Here is an 18269-nt window from a genome sequence, read left to right as displayed (position 1 = left end):
TACACACATTTTAACAGCATGAAGTTTAAGCCACCTTGAAAATACTTCATTTTACATATCAGTTGAGTCCATATCAATTACGGATTTTAAACCACAACTATGGTCTACTGATAAAAATAGAACAGGAAGCAAAATATCAAATATAGAAAACATAACAGTGTGTGCTATTCAAAAAAAAATCACAACTTAAGCTCAAAAGACATCTTACCTTACTACCTCATCGATGTTATTCCTGTACACACCTTCTAGCTTTTCTGCAGGAAAACCCATGGCAATAATATTAGGATATATATCTGAATTACACTATTAAGGAAAATTGTATTTTCAGCTTCTTGACACTGCTATACAAAATAATTTATTAATGTGTTTTTTGTGGTTGCCACAAAAAAGCAATTACACTCAAACCAAACAGTCTTTTCTCCCCAAAGGAAATAAGAAGCCTCACCAGATATATATAAATGATGTACATCTTTTCTACACAACACATTCCCAGTGCCATACAACCAGTGCAGTAGCAAAAGCCACAGACCAGAATGGGTTAGAAGGGGACAGATTTTTATTTAGAGTGGCTTTTTAACCAACACATTCTCCACTTAAAGGTGTACAGATTCATCACTAATCACACCTGTAAACAGTGTCAATAAACGCAAGTAACAGTATAAAAAGTCTACAAAGCATCCTGTTCTTAAACCAGGACTTCATCTCAAACCTCAATTTCCCCACTTCCTCTGAATACTAACCACAACATTCTTTCTTTAAAAAAAGCATGAAATAAGTTAGAAATGAATGTAAACAAAAAATAAGCTTTACTCAAAGTCCAACGTTAAGTACTTCAAAACTAACAGATTTTGCTCCCCGAACAAGATCAAGGATGCAAGTAAATCTGATCAATAAGCTATAGGAAGTACTAAAAGTTAAAGACAGCATGTTAAGCAGTTCAGGAAACGATTAACTTGTCATTTCCACAAAATAAAACGTCAAAACTGTAGACTCCGAAAATAAATTGTTTCAAAAGATGAACAGTACACCTCAAAAAAGGCAAAATTCCATTTATTTTCAATTTAACAGGTTTGTGAGCTAGTCTACTGACCTTTTTCAGTCAACTTGGGTACTGATGAAAAGAAATTACACTCCATTATATATCATATGTAAATCACAGATCTGATGCTATACTAGGTGAAATAAAATTGTGTAAAATCTTACCATAACCATAAATGTCCTCTTCCATGTTGCAGTATTCAGAACATATGGGTTTACTCATCTTGCTACCTGAACGTCCGGCCAGTATACACATTTCAGTCACTGTATTGTGTGTGGGATGTCTGACATGGCTAGCAGCAAGTGGGCCATAAAAGTGACACCTGCACGCACCAGCCCTCAGTACTGTAAGCCCCAGTCGGAACCAGTCCTAGCAAGGGTAATGCAGGTCCTGTGTCATCCAGAAAGGGAAATGCCATACAACAGGAGGGGTAGGTGGGTGGGAAAGAATACTGCAACTTGGAAGAGAAAGACATCTATGGTTAGGGTAAGACTTTACACAAATTTCTTATGTCATCCTATTCACCTGTTGCACTACTCAGAACATATGGGCGAGTGCCAAAGCTCACTGTGAAGGGGGAGGTGAGTCAGAGTTCTTCAGGAATCCATGGAGAACAGCCCTTGTACGGTTTGGTGAATGTATGCACCAAAGACCAAGTGGTTGCTTCCAGTAGAGTGGAGGTATCCAAACCCCTGAAGGTGGCCCCTAAGGAGGCCATTGCCCTGGAGTGTGCTTTGACAGTACCTTGCAGGGATTTCCCATGGTGTTTATAGCAAAAGGTAATGGCTTTGGAAATTCATGCTGAAATTGTTTTAGATACTGCCTTCCCAGGGCCCTGGTGTGAAAGGAGACAGTTTATCAGCCTGTCTTTTTTTTCAAAACAGTTTTATTTGAATTAAAATTGAAAAATAAATATGTACATTAGAAATTAACAATTTTCAAATAGTCAAATAATGATACAAACTATATACAAAGACATTCTCAACAATTATAAATTGAATTACTTTTGTAATAAATTAGACTTGTTTCCATATATTGCATTTAACAGTATTCCGGGGAGATCTTGATTTGATAGTTAAATATTCCAAATTACAGACTTCCAGAAGTAAAATTTTGAATGTTTGAATTGAGGGAGTACTGGATTTCCAGTTTCTTGTAACTTATTTTTCTGGCAACTGATAATATAGTCCAGACTAAAGATTGATTAGCTTTGCTTATACAATTAGGTACTGGAGTACTGAAAACAACAAGTGACTTAGTGAGAGTAAAACTATCTGAAAATAGCTTGTAAAAAGAAATATTTTTCCAAAATTCATTTAAAATTACACAATCATATACCATGCGAGTCCATTCTGCATTTACTTTATTACACCTCCAACAGTTGACATTACTTTTGTTAAATTTACTGAGAACGGGGTAAAAGATCTGGGTAAATATCTCTAAGTAAAACGTTTCCATAACTAGCTGATTGTAATATGTTTATTTTATCAATTTCTGTAGGAGAATGACTACCAACTAAAGTAGTTCCAATTGGTATCTGAAACAGCTTCCAAAGTAAAGTTTAATTTGTTTATATATGTGAGATGTTTTTGGTAGGAGATTTATGTTGTATAGATAAAACCATATATTGAATAATCTTAGGTACTGAATTCTTGGTTGTAAAAGACATAGTATCGAACTTATTTAAAACATATTTCCTTGCTTCATGCAAGTTCAACCAAGAAAGTGAGACATCTTCATAGTCATCTTTAAGTATGTTAATAGATTTTAAGTAATTTGACATGTGAAACCAATTTTTTTTTTCTTTAAACACATTTTTGTATAATCAGAAGAAACTATAACAGTGTGTATAGACTATTGGAAATAACAGAAATAACCAATCTTTAAAATTATTAAATTTAAACATTAAATTTCTGAAAGATTTCAATAAAAGAGTTTTTAAAATTCTGAGTATTATTAAAAGTAATGTATTTTTTTAAAACCCATATGACTGTATTAACAGGTCTATTTTCTGGGATCTGTTATTTATTGCTTTACAAACTAAAATTTCTAGAATTTTTTTTCCGTTTGGCTGAATATTGTGGATCTATAAGGAGAGAGATAGTGTTACCCATTGATGAGATTGCATACATTTTTAAACTTGGGATAGCTATACCTCCATTATTCCAATTTTTCATGAGTGGACACCAAGCTATAATGGGTTTGGTCGGGTACCATAAAAATGTATGCATCACAGAATTGAACTTTTTATATCTAAGTAGAAGGGGGTAAGGAGATTGAATAATGCACAAAATTTTGGATAGAAAGAATCTTAATTATTAAAAGTTTCTCATCCATTGAGAATGGGATCTTATTCCATTTTGAGCAAGGTTTTCTATTACCTTTAGACTTTTGTTATAGTTAACTTGAAAAATATCTTTATTTTTAGTAATTACAATACCCAAATAACATTTCTTCCAATTGTGTTATGTATTTTTATAATCCTGTAAATCAAATTTCTTAGGGCCAGTTATTAGCATTTGTGTTATTAAAGAGTAACTTTTTTATCTGAGAATAATGCTCCAATGGAGTTATTTCCTTCTAATGTGACTAGAATATAATCAAACATTTGGATTTTGGAGGATTCATTTGAGGTTATCTTGTAACATTCAATTTCCACATTATTTATCAAATTGAACCATAAAACAAAACACAAACTGTATAAAAATATCCAGAAGCACAATAGCAAGAAACGGACAACCGACCAAAGGTTCCACTATTTAATACGACAATATCTTATCAAATTGACCCAGGGCTCCATAATTAATGTAAACAAAAAGGGAGATAATGGACAACCTTGCTTGGTACCTTTAATAATGAGGATATTTTGAGAAATAGGTGTTCCTCTTTTAATGTATGCTTGGTTACCTTGATATAATTGGGTTATTAAATTAATAAAATTATTCAAAAAGTTTAATCTTTCTAATAAAATTAGCCCCAATTAACAGAATCAAACTATATCTAGGCTGATTGTTAGATTTTTATTTAAAAGTTTAACTGATTCTATAAAATATAGGGTTCTTTTAATGTTATAAGAATTTCTATTAATAATGAAACCAGTTTGATATTCTACTAGGGATGGTAAAGATTTTAAGCCCATCTGCAAATAAGCATTTTATAGTCAACATTTAATAGAGAAATTGGCCTATATGATGAGCAATGATTGGGATCTTTATTGGATTTCAGGATGGGGGTGATAAAAGTGTACTTCCATGAGGGTGGTATTATACTTCCATTATAAGCAATACTGTATACGTTATGTAATAATTCTTTGAAATTCGAAGGCAAGATCTTATAGATTTCCAGAATAATGCCATAATTTCCTGGTGCCTTATTTAATTTTAATTTAGCAATTTGTTTCAATTTCTTTAAAGGTAATGGGCTTGCCTATAATATTAGTTTGTTCATACGAAAGTATATTATGAATGTATTTATTAATAAAGGTTTTGATTTCATTAGAATCAATTGTCTTGGTATGCTGATATATATATTAATGAAAAATTGTCTAAATTCAGTCAATATATTTTGTACATCAGAAACCGTCCTTTTTTCTTAGGTGAATATTTCATTTTGTTCGATTAAATTTGGATAGTCTTAGTTTTGTTAGCCAACATGTTTAGTGATTGTGGATTAGTAGAAAATTGTATAAATTTAAATCTTTCTAAAGCAATCATGGTTTCATGGTTTAATATCTCTAGATACTGGTTTAGTAAGTTTATTTCCTTTTTCCATTGATATCAATGTCTCTCTCTCAATTCTGTTTTAAGATGTCCAATTTATTTTGTATGTCAAGCAGTAGTTCATCCCAACTTTTCTTTTTTTTATAAAACCAATTAAAAATTCTTCTATAGAGATGAGCCTTAAGGGCATCCCATATATAGATTTCACCGGTTTCATTAGTACTATTAATGTCTACAAAGTTCTGAGTTTCTAAATCTATAAATTCTTTAAATTCATTTAACTTTGTAAAATAAGCAGGTAATCTTATTTGAGTATTGTAATTACTGTTAACTATAATTTCAAATATAATGTGATCATGCTCTGATAATGGACATGTAATTACTTTAGTATATATTAAGGAATCTATTAAATTATTAGAGAAAAAACTATCAATCCAAGAAAATGTATTATGCCTGTGGGGAAAAAAGTATACAATAAGGAACTAGGATTAGCGAAATTACTCATCTTTCAATAAATATATATCTGAGAATTCCTTTAATTTTTAGGCTGATGAGATTCTTTTTATTGCATGAAGTTGAATCTTTGGTATCAAGCATACAGTTATAATCTCCTGCCAGTATTGTATTCCCTTTAGATAGTTGTATAATGAGGTCTAGATGTGGTTTCAGTGTTGGTTCCTATTCCTGGGATCCAATATATATTTACTAACGTAAAAATCTTAATTAAACTGAAACACGACAAAACATGCCTTTCTCTAAATGTGTCTATTTTGGGGCTTGGTAAAGAACTGTTAAAAAAAAAGTTGCAATTTTATGTGAGTGTGTCCTGAACTTAATAGTAACTTTGTATGATTCATTTAGTCTGACTACATCATTTATTAAATGCGTTTGTCAAAATATTGAGATTTATGTAGTTTAATGAATTTAAATAAGTTACCCCACTTTCTAGGATTTACTCCATTAATGCTTAGAGAAGAACCTCTTGGTGAATTAAAGGACAACTACGGGCAAACAATGAAAAAAACATTTTTTATACTGCCATGATTTACTGCACTTCCTAAAGCTACCTGCAGCAAAATAAGTGCTCATTCCTGATTTTTTTTTTTTACTCGTCTGCCCTCATGGGGGCAGACATTGTGATTCCTTTGGGAAGCTAAACCTGTCTCAATGCACAGACAGAGAACAAATAGCCCTACAATTTGTTGTCAGACTAGACTTCCATTCACTTAGAATGGACCACCTGAAAAAAAAATCCAAGTTTGAGAGTCTGCAGCTCATGTGTCATTGACTGGTATGTGCTGAGTTTTGCAAATGTTGTTCCTATCAATGTACTACACATTCTCTGAAAGAAACTTGCAAATGTGTCAACAAATTACTGAGATAAAAAAGACTTTTCACAAGGAGCAGTTTTGCAAGTTTCAATTCCTGGCCAAGTTGCTCCTCCCATCTCCCCTCCTTCAGTGGGCTACAGTCTCACATTTCCAGCTTGGGTAGAGTCAACTATTTTGTCAGCTTTGCATGACAATAGACATCAAAAAAATCACTGCCTGGTGTGCCACTAAAACTGTTCCCCTATATGTCTCTTCACTTCTGAATAGTAATTTCCCCAGGAATAAAAAAAAAAAAAAAAAAAAAGCAAAGCACACCAGTCGCGTGTTTGGGCCAATCTATTCATTTCTTATTGTGCACAGTAAAACATTCATTTTATAATGCATTCTAGCTGCTGACATGGTTATCTTAACATAGTTATTCTCTTATAGCATGACCTGAACTTATGGTATTCATTGCCAAGCTTTACAACAGTTCAGTTTCTTAACAATGACCTCCCAAGCCTCTGATGTGACCCAGTACTTTGTCAATATACTGTAAATACATAGATTAATTCAAATATCTGTGCACATATGACACATACAAAATACACATATACCATCATTAAAACAAGATAAATGCAATATAAATCATATCAATATAGTTAGGATTTCTAGTTTATGACCCTGTTTGTCTATGGAAACTTTTTGAATTTATGTTCAAGCAGTTGTATATTTGTTATATATTATCTTGTTTAATTGTTTATCAATATTCTAACCCCTGTGTATGCTGCATCAATTGTAAAACTGATTTTACTCCTTTTATATTTTCTATGCTCTTTGTACAAAATAGCTATGTTGTATAATTTATTTTTATTATTTTTTATAATTGTTTACTATGTATCTGGAGCTTTTCTCCCCCAGCCTCCGCTGAAAACGGTCATCTTGTGTCCAGTCGGACTAACCTGGTAAACAAATGGAAAATAAATAAAAAATAAAATATACTAAGAAAATCAATCAATATACCAAGAAAAATTCAAAACTAAAACACAGAAGGAAAATGTTTCCTTGATAGTGTCAAAAATCCCACTCACTTATTCAGATATTATGGGTAAACATATATATATATATATATATATATATATATATATATATATATATATATATCTTATAACAGATAAAATATTAGGCAAAACAACGTACCCAACACTAGTCATAGGTGACTCTATAGTCAAGCACACTGATGTCCCACTTATCAGGCTAAACAAGAAGGTTACTGTCAGCTGGCTGTCTGGTGCCAGGATCTGCCACATAACCCATGCACTCAGGTCACTCCACAACTAAGTACAAATATGACTCTGTCATTATCCACGTTGGTGTGAATGACCTGAGACATGCCTCCCTGGAGTACATGGAGACATGGAAGAACTCCCCGATCTTGTAGCCCAAGGAGGTAGGACCCTAGCCCCGAGTAGCATTCTGCCATTGCCCAGAATGATACCGTAGTACAAGGACAAATGACTGACTTCAACAATTGGCTAAGCTTCTGGTGTCATTCTAAGGGGATCCAGTATCTGTCTGCCTGGGACGACATGGTCGACAGACCATGATGCTTTGCCAGAGATGGCCTGCACTTGTCACCCATGGGATTCCGGATACTGGCTAAGGCTCTTGTCGCCTCTATTGTGCCTTTTTTAGACAAGTTTCAAATGTAACAGGAACAGGCAAGCAAAAACTGAGGGTAATGCTACTCAATGCTAAAAGTCTAAATCTCAAAATGCACTCACTAAAGGCACTCCTTAAAATGGAGAACATTGATACCTGTGCAATGACTGAGACCTGATTCAAGGCTCCAAAGAGCACCCCTGCACTACCAGGCTACAACTCATACCACACTTTTTGGCGATGTAACCTGGACCGGAACACCAAAGGCAGAGGTGTGCCCATATTCATTAAAGATATCCACACCTCCAGGCTAGTTGCTCTGCATAATGCATCCGAGGTTATCCAAGTGCAACCAACTCTGGGCAAAACTGCAATCCAAATTGTAACTTTCTACAGATGCCCCAGGATTCCCACTCCTTTTTTCTTGATTTACTGGAAAATATTAGGGTTCAAACATCCTAATAATGGGTGATTTCAACTACCCCACCATTAACTGGGAAAACTACTCGTGTACCAACTCCTTCGCTCAATGCTTTCTGGAATTCATAAATTCCAGTGCCCTGTATCAACTTATCCACACCCCCACCAAAGGCAACAATATCCTACACCTAGTCATTACCAACATGAATGACCGGTGTTCCACACCCGAAGTCAACTACTTGTTGGTCAGATCTGACCACAAGCTAATCACCCTGGATATCCACATCCCGCCCCCAACCCCACATTAAGGAAACCACGGTAAAAAATTTCCCCATAGCCAACTTCATGCTTAAGACCGAAGTGGCGAAATTCATGACACCCATGCAGACGGCCAATACAGTTACGACTGCTGAATCCTACACAAATGCACTCTATAAGCACTTACATGAGTGCATGGATCGTGCTATCCCAAACAGAACCAAGAAGCTATCCTCCAAAAAAAGGAAGCCAATCTGGTGGTCCCCTGCCATAAACAAACAGTACAACAGAAGGAAGAAACTGTTGCAAAAGAGCGTGAAATCCCATGAGTGGTGGAGCTCCCTGGTCAGCCTCAGTAAGACGCGGAGATCCCTTATAAGAGCATCCAAAGCTAGCTATGAAAATAAAATCGCCACTGATTCTAAGGACAACCACAAAGCATTCTATACCTATGACAAGAATCTCAATGGCAACACCCAGATCTGTTATGAGTAACAGCACAACTGCATGAAAATTACAGAAACACCTGATATTGCCAACATTCTGGCAAGATAGGTTCAGTGCTAACCTTACCACCCTCTCACACTCTAAAGGGCCCATATCTATACAGGAAGAATGCAGTGTTCCTGTAATCAAAACTACACAGGTAAAAGCTGCACACTCTAAAGCCAAAAACACAGCATCCATGGGACTGGACAATATCCCAGGCTGCGTTTTACAGTGGTGGCTCCCCACCTAAGCACCATGTTCAGTCATAGCCTCACATCAGGCTTTGTGCCCACTGAATGGCGCACAGCAACAGTTATCCCACTCCACAAAGGGGGAGCCACCACAGATCCCGGGAACTATCGTCCTATTAGTCTGATGAGCTTGGTCTGCAAGGCCATGGAAAGTATAAGGTTCATAGGTTGGTACTAGGCTATCGGCCCTGGGGCCTCTACAAGCCCAGCCAAAAAGTTACCCTGGCTCTTACCACCCAAGAAAATTATTTTCCTGTGCCACTATCTAACAGAGCCACAGAGGTGATCCCCGGGGTAAATTTCCCATTTCCCATCCAATCATAAAAATTTTTCTTGAAGAGTGCTAATGAAGAGCTTTGTTTGATATAGATAGGTAGTTTATTCCAGAGTATGGGAAGTCTCTGGGACAGGCATCTTTCCCTCTGGCAAATTTTGTTTATTGTGGTGACAAGGTTTAGGTCCCTAGAGTGTGTAGCTCAGAGGGACTGTGATTTCTTTAAGTGGAGCATGTCCAAAAGCTCTGGGTTTGACATAGCTTTGTATGTTAGGCAGAGATCACCTCTGAGTAGGTGATATGCGATGGAGTATAGCTGGAGTTTTTTTGAGACTGTTTGCGTAGGGCATCTGTTTGAGGTTGGCAATCCTCTTTGTGAGGTATTTCTGTGACCTTTCCATTTGTTGTAGATGTCTTGTGAGGTACATACCAAAAGGGCCATTATACTCTATAATGGGTCTGAGTGATGAGTAGAGGGGAACAAAGACCTCTTTCTGGATGAGAAACCTTTTGTGATTAGGTGTGCTACATAGGATTTCCTGACTACTCTGGCGATGTGATCAAAGGAGAGAATACTGTCCACCTGTGTCCCAAGGTCTCTTATCACACTTTTGATGTTAAGTATACTACCGCCTATGTTGTAGATCATGGGTAGAGTTTTTACCAAAGGGGATGACAATGCACTTTTTGGCATTGAGCTTGAGGCCATGGTTTACCAGGCATCTGTCTCAGTGAGGCCCTTTTGTAGGATGTCCACATAATTAGGAGTTTCGATTATGGCTCCTAGTTTGCAGTCATCTGCGAACTTCATTAGCCAAAGACCTTCTGTGTTACTTGCCTGTACTTCAGAGAAGTAGATACCAAACAGGAGAGAACCCAGGACTGAACCTTGTGGTACTCCACTTGTCACTGGTCTGAAGTCGGATTTGGAGTCTGGTACTTTCACAGTGTGGGTTCTGTCGGTGAGCCAGTTGCCAACCCATCGTGACATAGGAATTTATACCTAGTTTAGTGAGTTCATCTATAATTCCAGAGTGGAGGATGGTGTTGAAAGCCCTGGCAAGATCTAGATAGGCTGTGTGAACCACCTTACCCTTGTCTATGGCTTTGGTGACTGCTTCAAAGAAGTCTATCAGGTTTATGACACATGATCTGCCTTTTACAAACCTGAACTGGATGGAGTCCAGAGTTTGGAGATTACCAATGTCTAAGTTCCATGATGATACGTTCCATGGCCTTGCAGACCAGGCTAGTCAGGTTAATGGGGCGGTAGTTCCCAGGGTCCATGGTGGCTCCTCCCTTGTGGAGTGGGATAACCATAGCTGTGCACCAATCAGCAGGCACAAAGCCTGAGGTGAGGCTAGGATTGAAAAAAAAATAAACAACCTCTGCAAGGCTCGAACCCAGGACCCTGCACACCATAGCCAAAGTGATTTACCACTAAGCCCAGTCAGATATCATAGAACTCAAAGACATTGGTAACCTCCAAACTCTGGACCCCACCCAGTTCGGGTTTGTGAAAGGCAGATCATGCATCCTGAACCTAATCAACTTCTCTGAGGCAGTCGATGAGGCTAAGGTGGTTCACACAGCCTAGCTTGACCTCGCCAAGGCTTTTTACACCATCCCCCATTCTGGAATTATAGCTAAACTCACTAAACTAGGTATAAAACCCTAAGTCACAAGATGGGTTACCAACTGACTCACTGACAGAACCCACACTGTAAAAGTTGCAGACTCCAAATCTGACATCAAGCCAGTGACAAGTGGAGTACCACAGGGTTCAGTCCTGGGACCTCTCCTGTTTGGTATCTACTTCTCTGAAGTACAGGCCAACACAGAAGGCCTCTGGCTAACGAAGTTCGCAGATGACTGCAAACTAGGAGCCATAGTAGAGTCCCCAAATGATGTGGACATCCTACAGAAGGGCCTCACGGAGACAAATGCCTGGTGTTAGAGCCATGGCCTCAAGCTTGATGCCAAAAAGTGCATGATCATCCCCTTTGGTAAAAACTCTGTACCCATGAACTACCACATAGGTGGTAGTCTACTTAACACCAAATGTGATGAGACCTTGGGACCCAGGTGGACAGTAGTCTCTCCTTTGATAATCACATTGCCACAGTAGTCAGGAAGTCCATGTGGCGCACCTCATCTTAAAAGGGTTCTCATCCAGGAAAAAAAAAAAGAGGTCATTGTTCCCCTTTATTTGACACTCAGACCCATTATAGAGTACAACGCCCCCTTTGGAATGTATGTCCCAAGACATTTGCAACAGCTGGAAAGGCCACAGAAGTACCTCACAAAGAGGATTACTGGTCTCAAACAGATGCCCTACACTGCCCATCTAAAAAAACTCCAGCTTTACTCCGTAGCATATCGCCTACTCCGAGGTGATATCTGAACATATAAAGCCATGTCAAACCCAGAGCTGTTTGACATGCTACACCTAAAGAAATCCCAATCCCTCCGAGCTACATGCTCTAGGGACCTAAACCTTGTCACCACAATAAACAGGACATGCTGGAGAGATAGATTCCTGTCCCAGAGCCTTCCCATACTCTGGAACAAGCTAGCCATCTATGTCAAGCAAAGTTCCTCATTAGCACTTTAAGAAAAACCTTTGAGTGGATGGGAGATAGGAAAACATACCCCGGGAATCACTTCTGCGGCTCTGCTAGACAGTGGCACAGGAAAATATCTTTCTTGGGTGGCATAAGCCAGGGAACCTTGTTGGCTAGGCTTACTTGGGCCCTTAGGCCAATAGTCTAGGTACCTACCTATGAACCTATTAGACTAAATACAATATCATGTAACATTGAAATGTGCTGACATAAGGGTGACCGTTCATTATTTACCCATAAAGCAAATGTCAGAGTGGAAAAGTTCAAATTGTGGATAAAGAGGAGGAGGGGAAGAGAAGAAAGAGTGAGAAAAAGTATTTTAGAAGTAATAATTAGGGTAGATATGGGAGGCAGGAGAAAAAAAATCAGTAAAAGTAACATTACAAGTAAGAGAAACGAAACCAAGGAAAAGAAGAAATAACATGGACAACAAGATTTACTGTGTGTGTGGTGTAAAACTATAAAGCAAATCTGCACTGATACCTGCCTGCAGTCCTGCTGAGGGGGACACTTGTGCAAGTGCAGTGGACTGGCTCCAGTAGGAAGGGATGGCAGCAGAACTCTCAACATTATATAACAAGAAATCTGAACAAGGCCATAAATAGGGGACAAAGGCCCAAAAAATGGACAATTTATAAATATTGCACTTACAAACTTAGAAAGTTGATAAACAGGTTTTGCATTAGAGTGAATTTTAAGGATATGAAGTCTGAAAATCAAATGCCTGTCAAATTTCTGACTTCAGTGTTCAATGATTTGTCAGTGATTTGACAGAAAACTGCAATTTTATGAACAGACAAAAAATCTGGACTTTCTACAAAAATCTGTACTGTTGAGAGATATGGATGGGAGTCTTGAACCAACACCCATCAATCTTTTTCATTTGTTTGCCAAAGCCATTACAGCAGTGTTTTGCAGAGAGGTGGGAAAAGCCTTAAATTTGACTGGTGTCTTTGTGTAAGGTGGAGGTGTGCCTTTGTAAGTGTGGTGCTAATGTTATGGATTATGAAATGGAGAGATTAAGAGTAAAACTGTGTTCAGTGAAGTCCCTAGCAATTTCATCACTGCTCGATTCAGACATATACATTCCCCTGTGTTTGTCAGTACTATGTTTGAGTGCATTGTTTTGGAGTGTAGTTTCACTGCTACAGCTGCTGCTACTCTTTCAATACAAGTATCTGCTTTTGAAGTTTTCTCCAGGAGTCTGTTGCTGAGAGGATGAAAGACATGCTACAGGTATACAACTAGGACAAACTAGATAAAGCAATAGTAAGAAAAAGTACTAGTACTATCAGAGGCTTGGGAGGTCATTAAGAAACTGAGAACTGTTGTAAAATTTATCATTAAATACCATAAGTTCAGGTTATACTATAAGAAAATAACTATGTAAAGATAACCATGTTAGCAGCCAAAATGCATTACAAGTTGAATATTTTACTGTGCGCATTTTAAATGGATAGACTGGCCTAAACTCTGGACTAATGAGTTGGCTTTTTTTTTTTTATTCCTGGGAAATGCTATTCAGAAGTGAAGAGGCAGAGACATACAAGGCAACAGATTTAGTGGCACACCAGGCTGTGATTTTTTTATGTCTACTGTCATGCAAAGCTGACTAAAATAGTTGAATCTAGTAAAGCTGGAAATGTGAGACTGTAGCCCATTGAAGGAGGGGAGATAGGAGGAGTAACCTGGCCAGGAAATGAAACTTGCAAAACTGCTCCTTGTGAAAAGTCTTTATCTCAGTAATTTGTTGACACGTTTGCAAGTTTCTTTCAGAGAATGTGTAGTACATCAGTTGGAACATTTGTAAAACTCAGCGCATACCAGTCAATGACACGAGCTGCAGACTCTCAAACTTGGCAGTTTTTTTTTCAGGTGTTCCATTCTAAGTGAATAGAAGTCTAGTCTGACAACAAATGGTAGGGCTATTTGTTCTCAAACTGTGCATTATGGGACAGATTTAGCTTTCCATAGGAATCACGATGTCTGCCCTCCATAAGGGCAGACAAGAGTACAAACAAAATAAAATTAGGAATGAGTACTTATTTTGCTGTAGGCAGCTTTGGGAGGTGTAGTAAATCATGGCAAGATAAAAAATACGTTTTCTTCATCATTTGCCCGTAGTGGTCCTTTAAGTTAAAGGAATATGGAAGGTATAAAAAATTGACCATTTTAATTAATATAGGATTACTGTATGATTGACTGTTAGTCTAATAAAGATGAAAGCAAAATATTTGTTTTTATATCTGTGGTTGAGATCAAAAGAATAAATGTTATAAAACTCTGATAATCCCAAACATTATAACCCCTTAGAACCCACCTGGAGTATAAAGCTCCCAATTTGAGTGACATACTATCACTCAAATTACCCTTCTAACCAATAGCAACCTCCAATCAGCAACTGGATTATGAGATATAGATATAGATATATATATATATATATATATATATATATATATATATATATATATATATAAGTAAGAATTAATATGGCTTCATATGAAAACACTACACTAGTAAAATATTAGAACACAAACTAATAAACATTAATAAAATGTCTGCACATTAAGTACATTTCATCAAAACTGCACAAGTAATAGATATAACTACAGTTATTCATTTGGAACATTGCTACAGAAAAAGCAGAATTATTAATACAATTATTGAACTAGACAATTTTAATCTAAATGCAACAAATTTAATGAAATCATGTAGAAAAAGGGGAAAGTAAAAGGGAGAAATATTTCCCCTAATAATCTTAGCTTTAGTGCATTTAAACTTTATATACAGTTTGTTATATTCACCTTAGTATGGCATAAACAGTAAATGTCAAAGTTTAAATTTTGTTCTAGCATAATAATCAAATAACTAAAGCTATAGTTCTACTAAAACTTCAATCCATGAAAAAGTAATCTAACATACATTTGATCCAAAGGATATTGTTAATGTACATATGTTGACTTTGGTGAACCAGTGTATAAAGATATACCATCTATATATTCTATTCTACTGTTATTAACAGTGCATTTACTACTTAACTTATCAAAATGCATATAACTATTCATTAATTGCTCTCTAGCAGTTTCAAAGCACTACACAACATGAAAAATCTTTGAAGTAATTACAATAAAACTAAAATAACATTTATATTTGCATAATACTAATAACCGCGGTGGTGGTGCTGCGGTAGCGTTGTCGCCTCACAGTAAGACGCTGTCCGGTTCGATTCTCAGCTAGAGCGTCTCCTGCGAGGAGACATGCATGAATGGGCGTACCTTCGTTGAAGGTTGTGCGTCAGGCATTGTAAGCTGGTACGTAAAAATCAACTGCCAATCATTTGCGGACCGGAGTTCCGCTGTGGCGACCCCTAACCGGAAAAAGCCAAAAGACACAAAAACATAATACTAATAACATGTATAAATTTGAAGGAGAGAATCTTTACAAAATTACAATATAAAAGTTAGTAAAATTAATGAAAATAGACTAAGGACACTAGAAATCAGGCTCAAATATCTTGGTGTATGTTACTGTTCATTACTTACACTTTCCCATTCGCTCTCCCTCAAGTTCTTTCTTTAATCATTTCATTTTCAAACATGGGTATGATAAAATGTAGTTTAAAGGCATTACACAACTTCTTAGTTCCTTAACAAAAGCAGCATGCGTCTGAAGATTCTATGTGACTGAGGTAATCACGCCAGTTCAAAGTTCAGTCAAATAAGTCAGGAGCTGAGAGTCGAAAGCAACAGGAAATAATTATACTTGGAGAGGCTTCTCTGATCTGGTCGCGAGCCCGGTTAACTCAGGATTACACTTGAGTGTGTTTCAGCGGGAAAATGCAAGTATGTACTACAAAATTGATGCTTCTGAGTACCACAAGACTTGCCCAGCATTTAGAAACCTGGAATCTAAAAAAAAAAAAAAAGGGGGGGGGGGGGGGCAAAGGAAAACGGAACCCAGCCATCATAACATCCTACATCAAAAATCTATGCATTTCAGCCATTTGCACAGCTACAAAACTACAAAACACAACTTAATTGCGAGCCAAGAGAGGGTAGACAAAACCAAGCACAACACGAATACCGCTACCCACACAAAGTACCCAACCAAGAGCCAGAAGTAACCATCGGCGGTTTTAGAATATGAGAAAAGCCACATAAAATAAAACCAGAGACCCATGACCACCAATGTCACAAACGACAACGGTCTCTGCAGTATATATTTAATAAAATAGAACAATCTCCTTTTTATTACATGTAACTATTGTATGTTGCCGCACATCTCAGAGAAAGAGATGTCAAAGAGATCCATATATTTAAATGCTAACTACACACTACTGTTTAAACATACCAATCAGTTCTGATTCCATCTAGTAGTAAACTCTGTACAGTTGTGTACACTTACCATAAAGGCAGATGTTCGAATGTATTCACTGTTGCAGTCATTACATTTGGGTAATCTGCGGCAGATTGCCCTCAGTCTGCCTGATTAACAACGTCTTGGGTCTTGCGTCGGTCGCTGTCCCTTCTTCCATGACGTCAGGTCGTCAGGGGTATAAAACATGCAGCAGACGCCATTACATCAGTTTTTCTTGCCCCAGATGTCAGGTGCCCCCCCAAATGGGAAGCAAATAAAATTAAAAACACAAAAATATACCTCCAACCAAAAGCAAATGCACCAAAAGGCTTTTAAGCATAGTAAAAGAAAGTAGAGGTATAGTCAGAGAAAAACAGGGGGCTGGAGGGATGGTAACCAGGACTGCAACAGTGAATACACTAACATCTACATTTATGGTAAGTGTACACAACTGTACTATGTTTAGCGTTTCACTGTTGCAGTCATTACATTTGGGTAGATTACCAAACCTGAGGTTGGGAAGAGGAATTTATACAGCATTAAGACCAGCTATAAGGCCCTGCAAGACAGCAGTGGCAAAGTCAGCTCTGGATTTAGAGAAATGATAATGCTTGGTGAAAGTATGTACAGAACTCCTAAGTAACAGCTTCTAGAATATCCCTGGTAGAACACCTCTGAGAATGGCTGCAGAAGTAGATGCAGCCCTGGTGGAGTGAGATCTGATACCCTTGGGGATAGGTTTTCCATGGTGCTTATAGCAGAAATGAATGCAATGGCTTATCCATTTAGAAATGGTTTGTTTTGAAATAGCCTCCCCCTCTGCCCCACCAGCAGCAAATGCTACTAGCAACTGTTCAGATTTTCTTTGAAATTTAGTTCTGTCCAAGTAGGATTCAAGTTGTCTGTGCATGTCCAAGGAATGCAGAATCCACTCCCCTTTGTTCTGTGGGTTGGGAAAGAAGGCTGGCAAATGAATGGACTGATTAAGAGCCACACTGGAAACCACCTTGAGCATGAAGGATGGATTGGTCCTCAGAGATGCCCTGTCTGCATGAAATATGATGAAAGGCTTCACTGCCATAAGGGCCTGTAATTCAGATATCCTTCTAGCTGAAGTGATTGCTAAAAGGAAGGTTGTTTTCCAAGAAAGAAATTTTAAGTCTGCAGTAGCAGCTGGCTCGAAAGGAGGTAGAGTGAACTTCTCCAAAACAAAGTTAAGGTCCCAGGCAGGGGTAGGAGCTCTCCAGGGTGGTCTCAAGTTCTTTGCCCCTCTGAGATACTGCTTGGAGTAGGGGATGAGAAAAGAGGGATGGTTCTTTGTTGTAGTGAGCTGAAATAGCTGAAGCATGGATTTTAATAGAGGAAAAAAGACAGGCCCCTGTGAAGCATCTCAATTTAGTATTGAAAAATCTGAGGTAAATTGGGCACTGTGCTCATCCCTTAAGATTGGTTCCAGGCACAGAATCTTCCATTTGTCAGCATAAGATTTACTAGTACTAGGTCTTCTCATCTCCAAGATGACATCCATCACAGGTTTGCCGAGGGATGCTAAGGGTGAATTTAAGTGATTAGCCAAGCTGCAAGGTTCAATGTTGGAAGCTGAGGGAGCAGAATTTGGTTCTCCTGCTGAGACAGCAAGGAAGGTGTCTGAGGCAGGTGCCATGGAGACATTTGTGACACACTGCACAAGAGGGGGTACCAGTGTTGGCGTGGCCAGTCTGCAGCAATCAAAATCACTTAGTTTGTCCTGTTTGACTTAGCAGAACTTTGGAGAGCAGAGGGGGAAAGGCGTCGACTGATAGGTTTTTCCAGCTGAAGGACAGAACATCCACATTCCAGGCTTTTGTGGGGAGCCCTTGTGCAAAAC

General features: G+C 37.8%; 1 protein-coding gene across 1 annotated transcript in view; it reads right to left on the bottom strand.

Moving 5' to 3' along the window:
- Positions 1-18269, bottom strand: part of PTEN (phosphatase and tensin homolog) — a 942442-nt gene that overhangs the window by 675178 nt on the left and 248995 nt on the right. Inside the window, exon 2 of the mRNA XM_044055599.1 lies at positions 209-293. Within this exon, the coding sequence (XP_043911534.1) occupies positions 209-293 (85 nt within the window). The remainder of the gene's footprint in view (positions 1-208; positions 294-18269) is intronic.

The sequence above is a fragment of the Protopterus annectens genome, chromosome 14.part0 (genome assembly GCF_019279795.1).
Source record: "Protopterus annectens isolate FY-2018-M chromosome 14.part0, PAN1.0, whole genome shotgun sequence".
In the NCBI taxonomy this organism is placed as follows: Eukaryota; Metazoa; Chordata; order Ceratodontiformes; family Protopteridae; genus Protopterus; species Protopterus annectens.
This window is presented reverse-complemented; position numbering and strand designations above follow the sequence as displayed.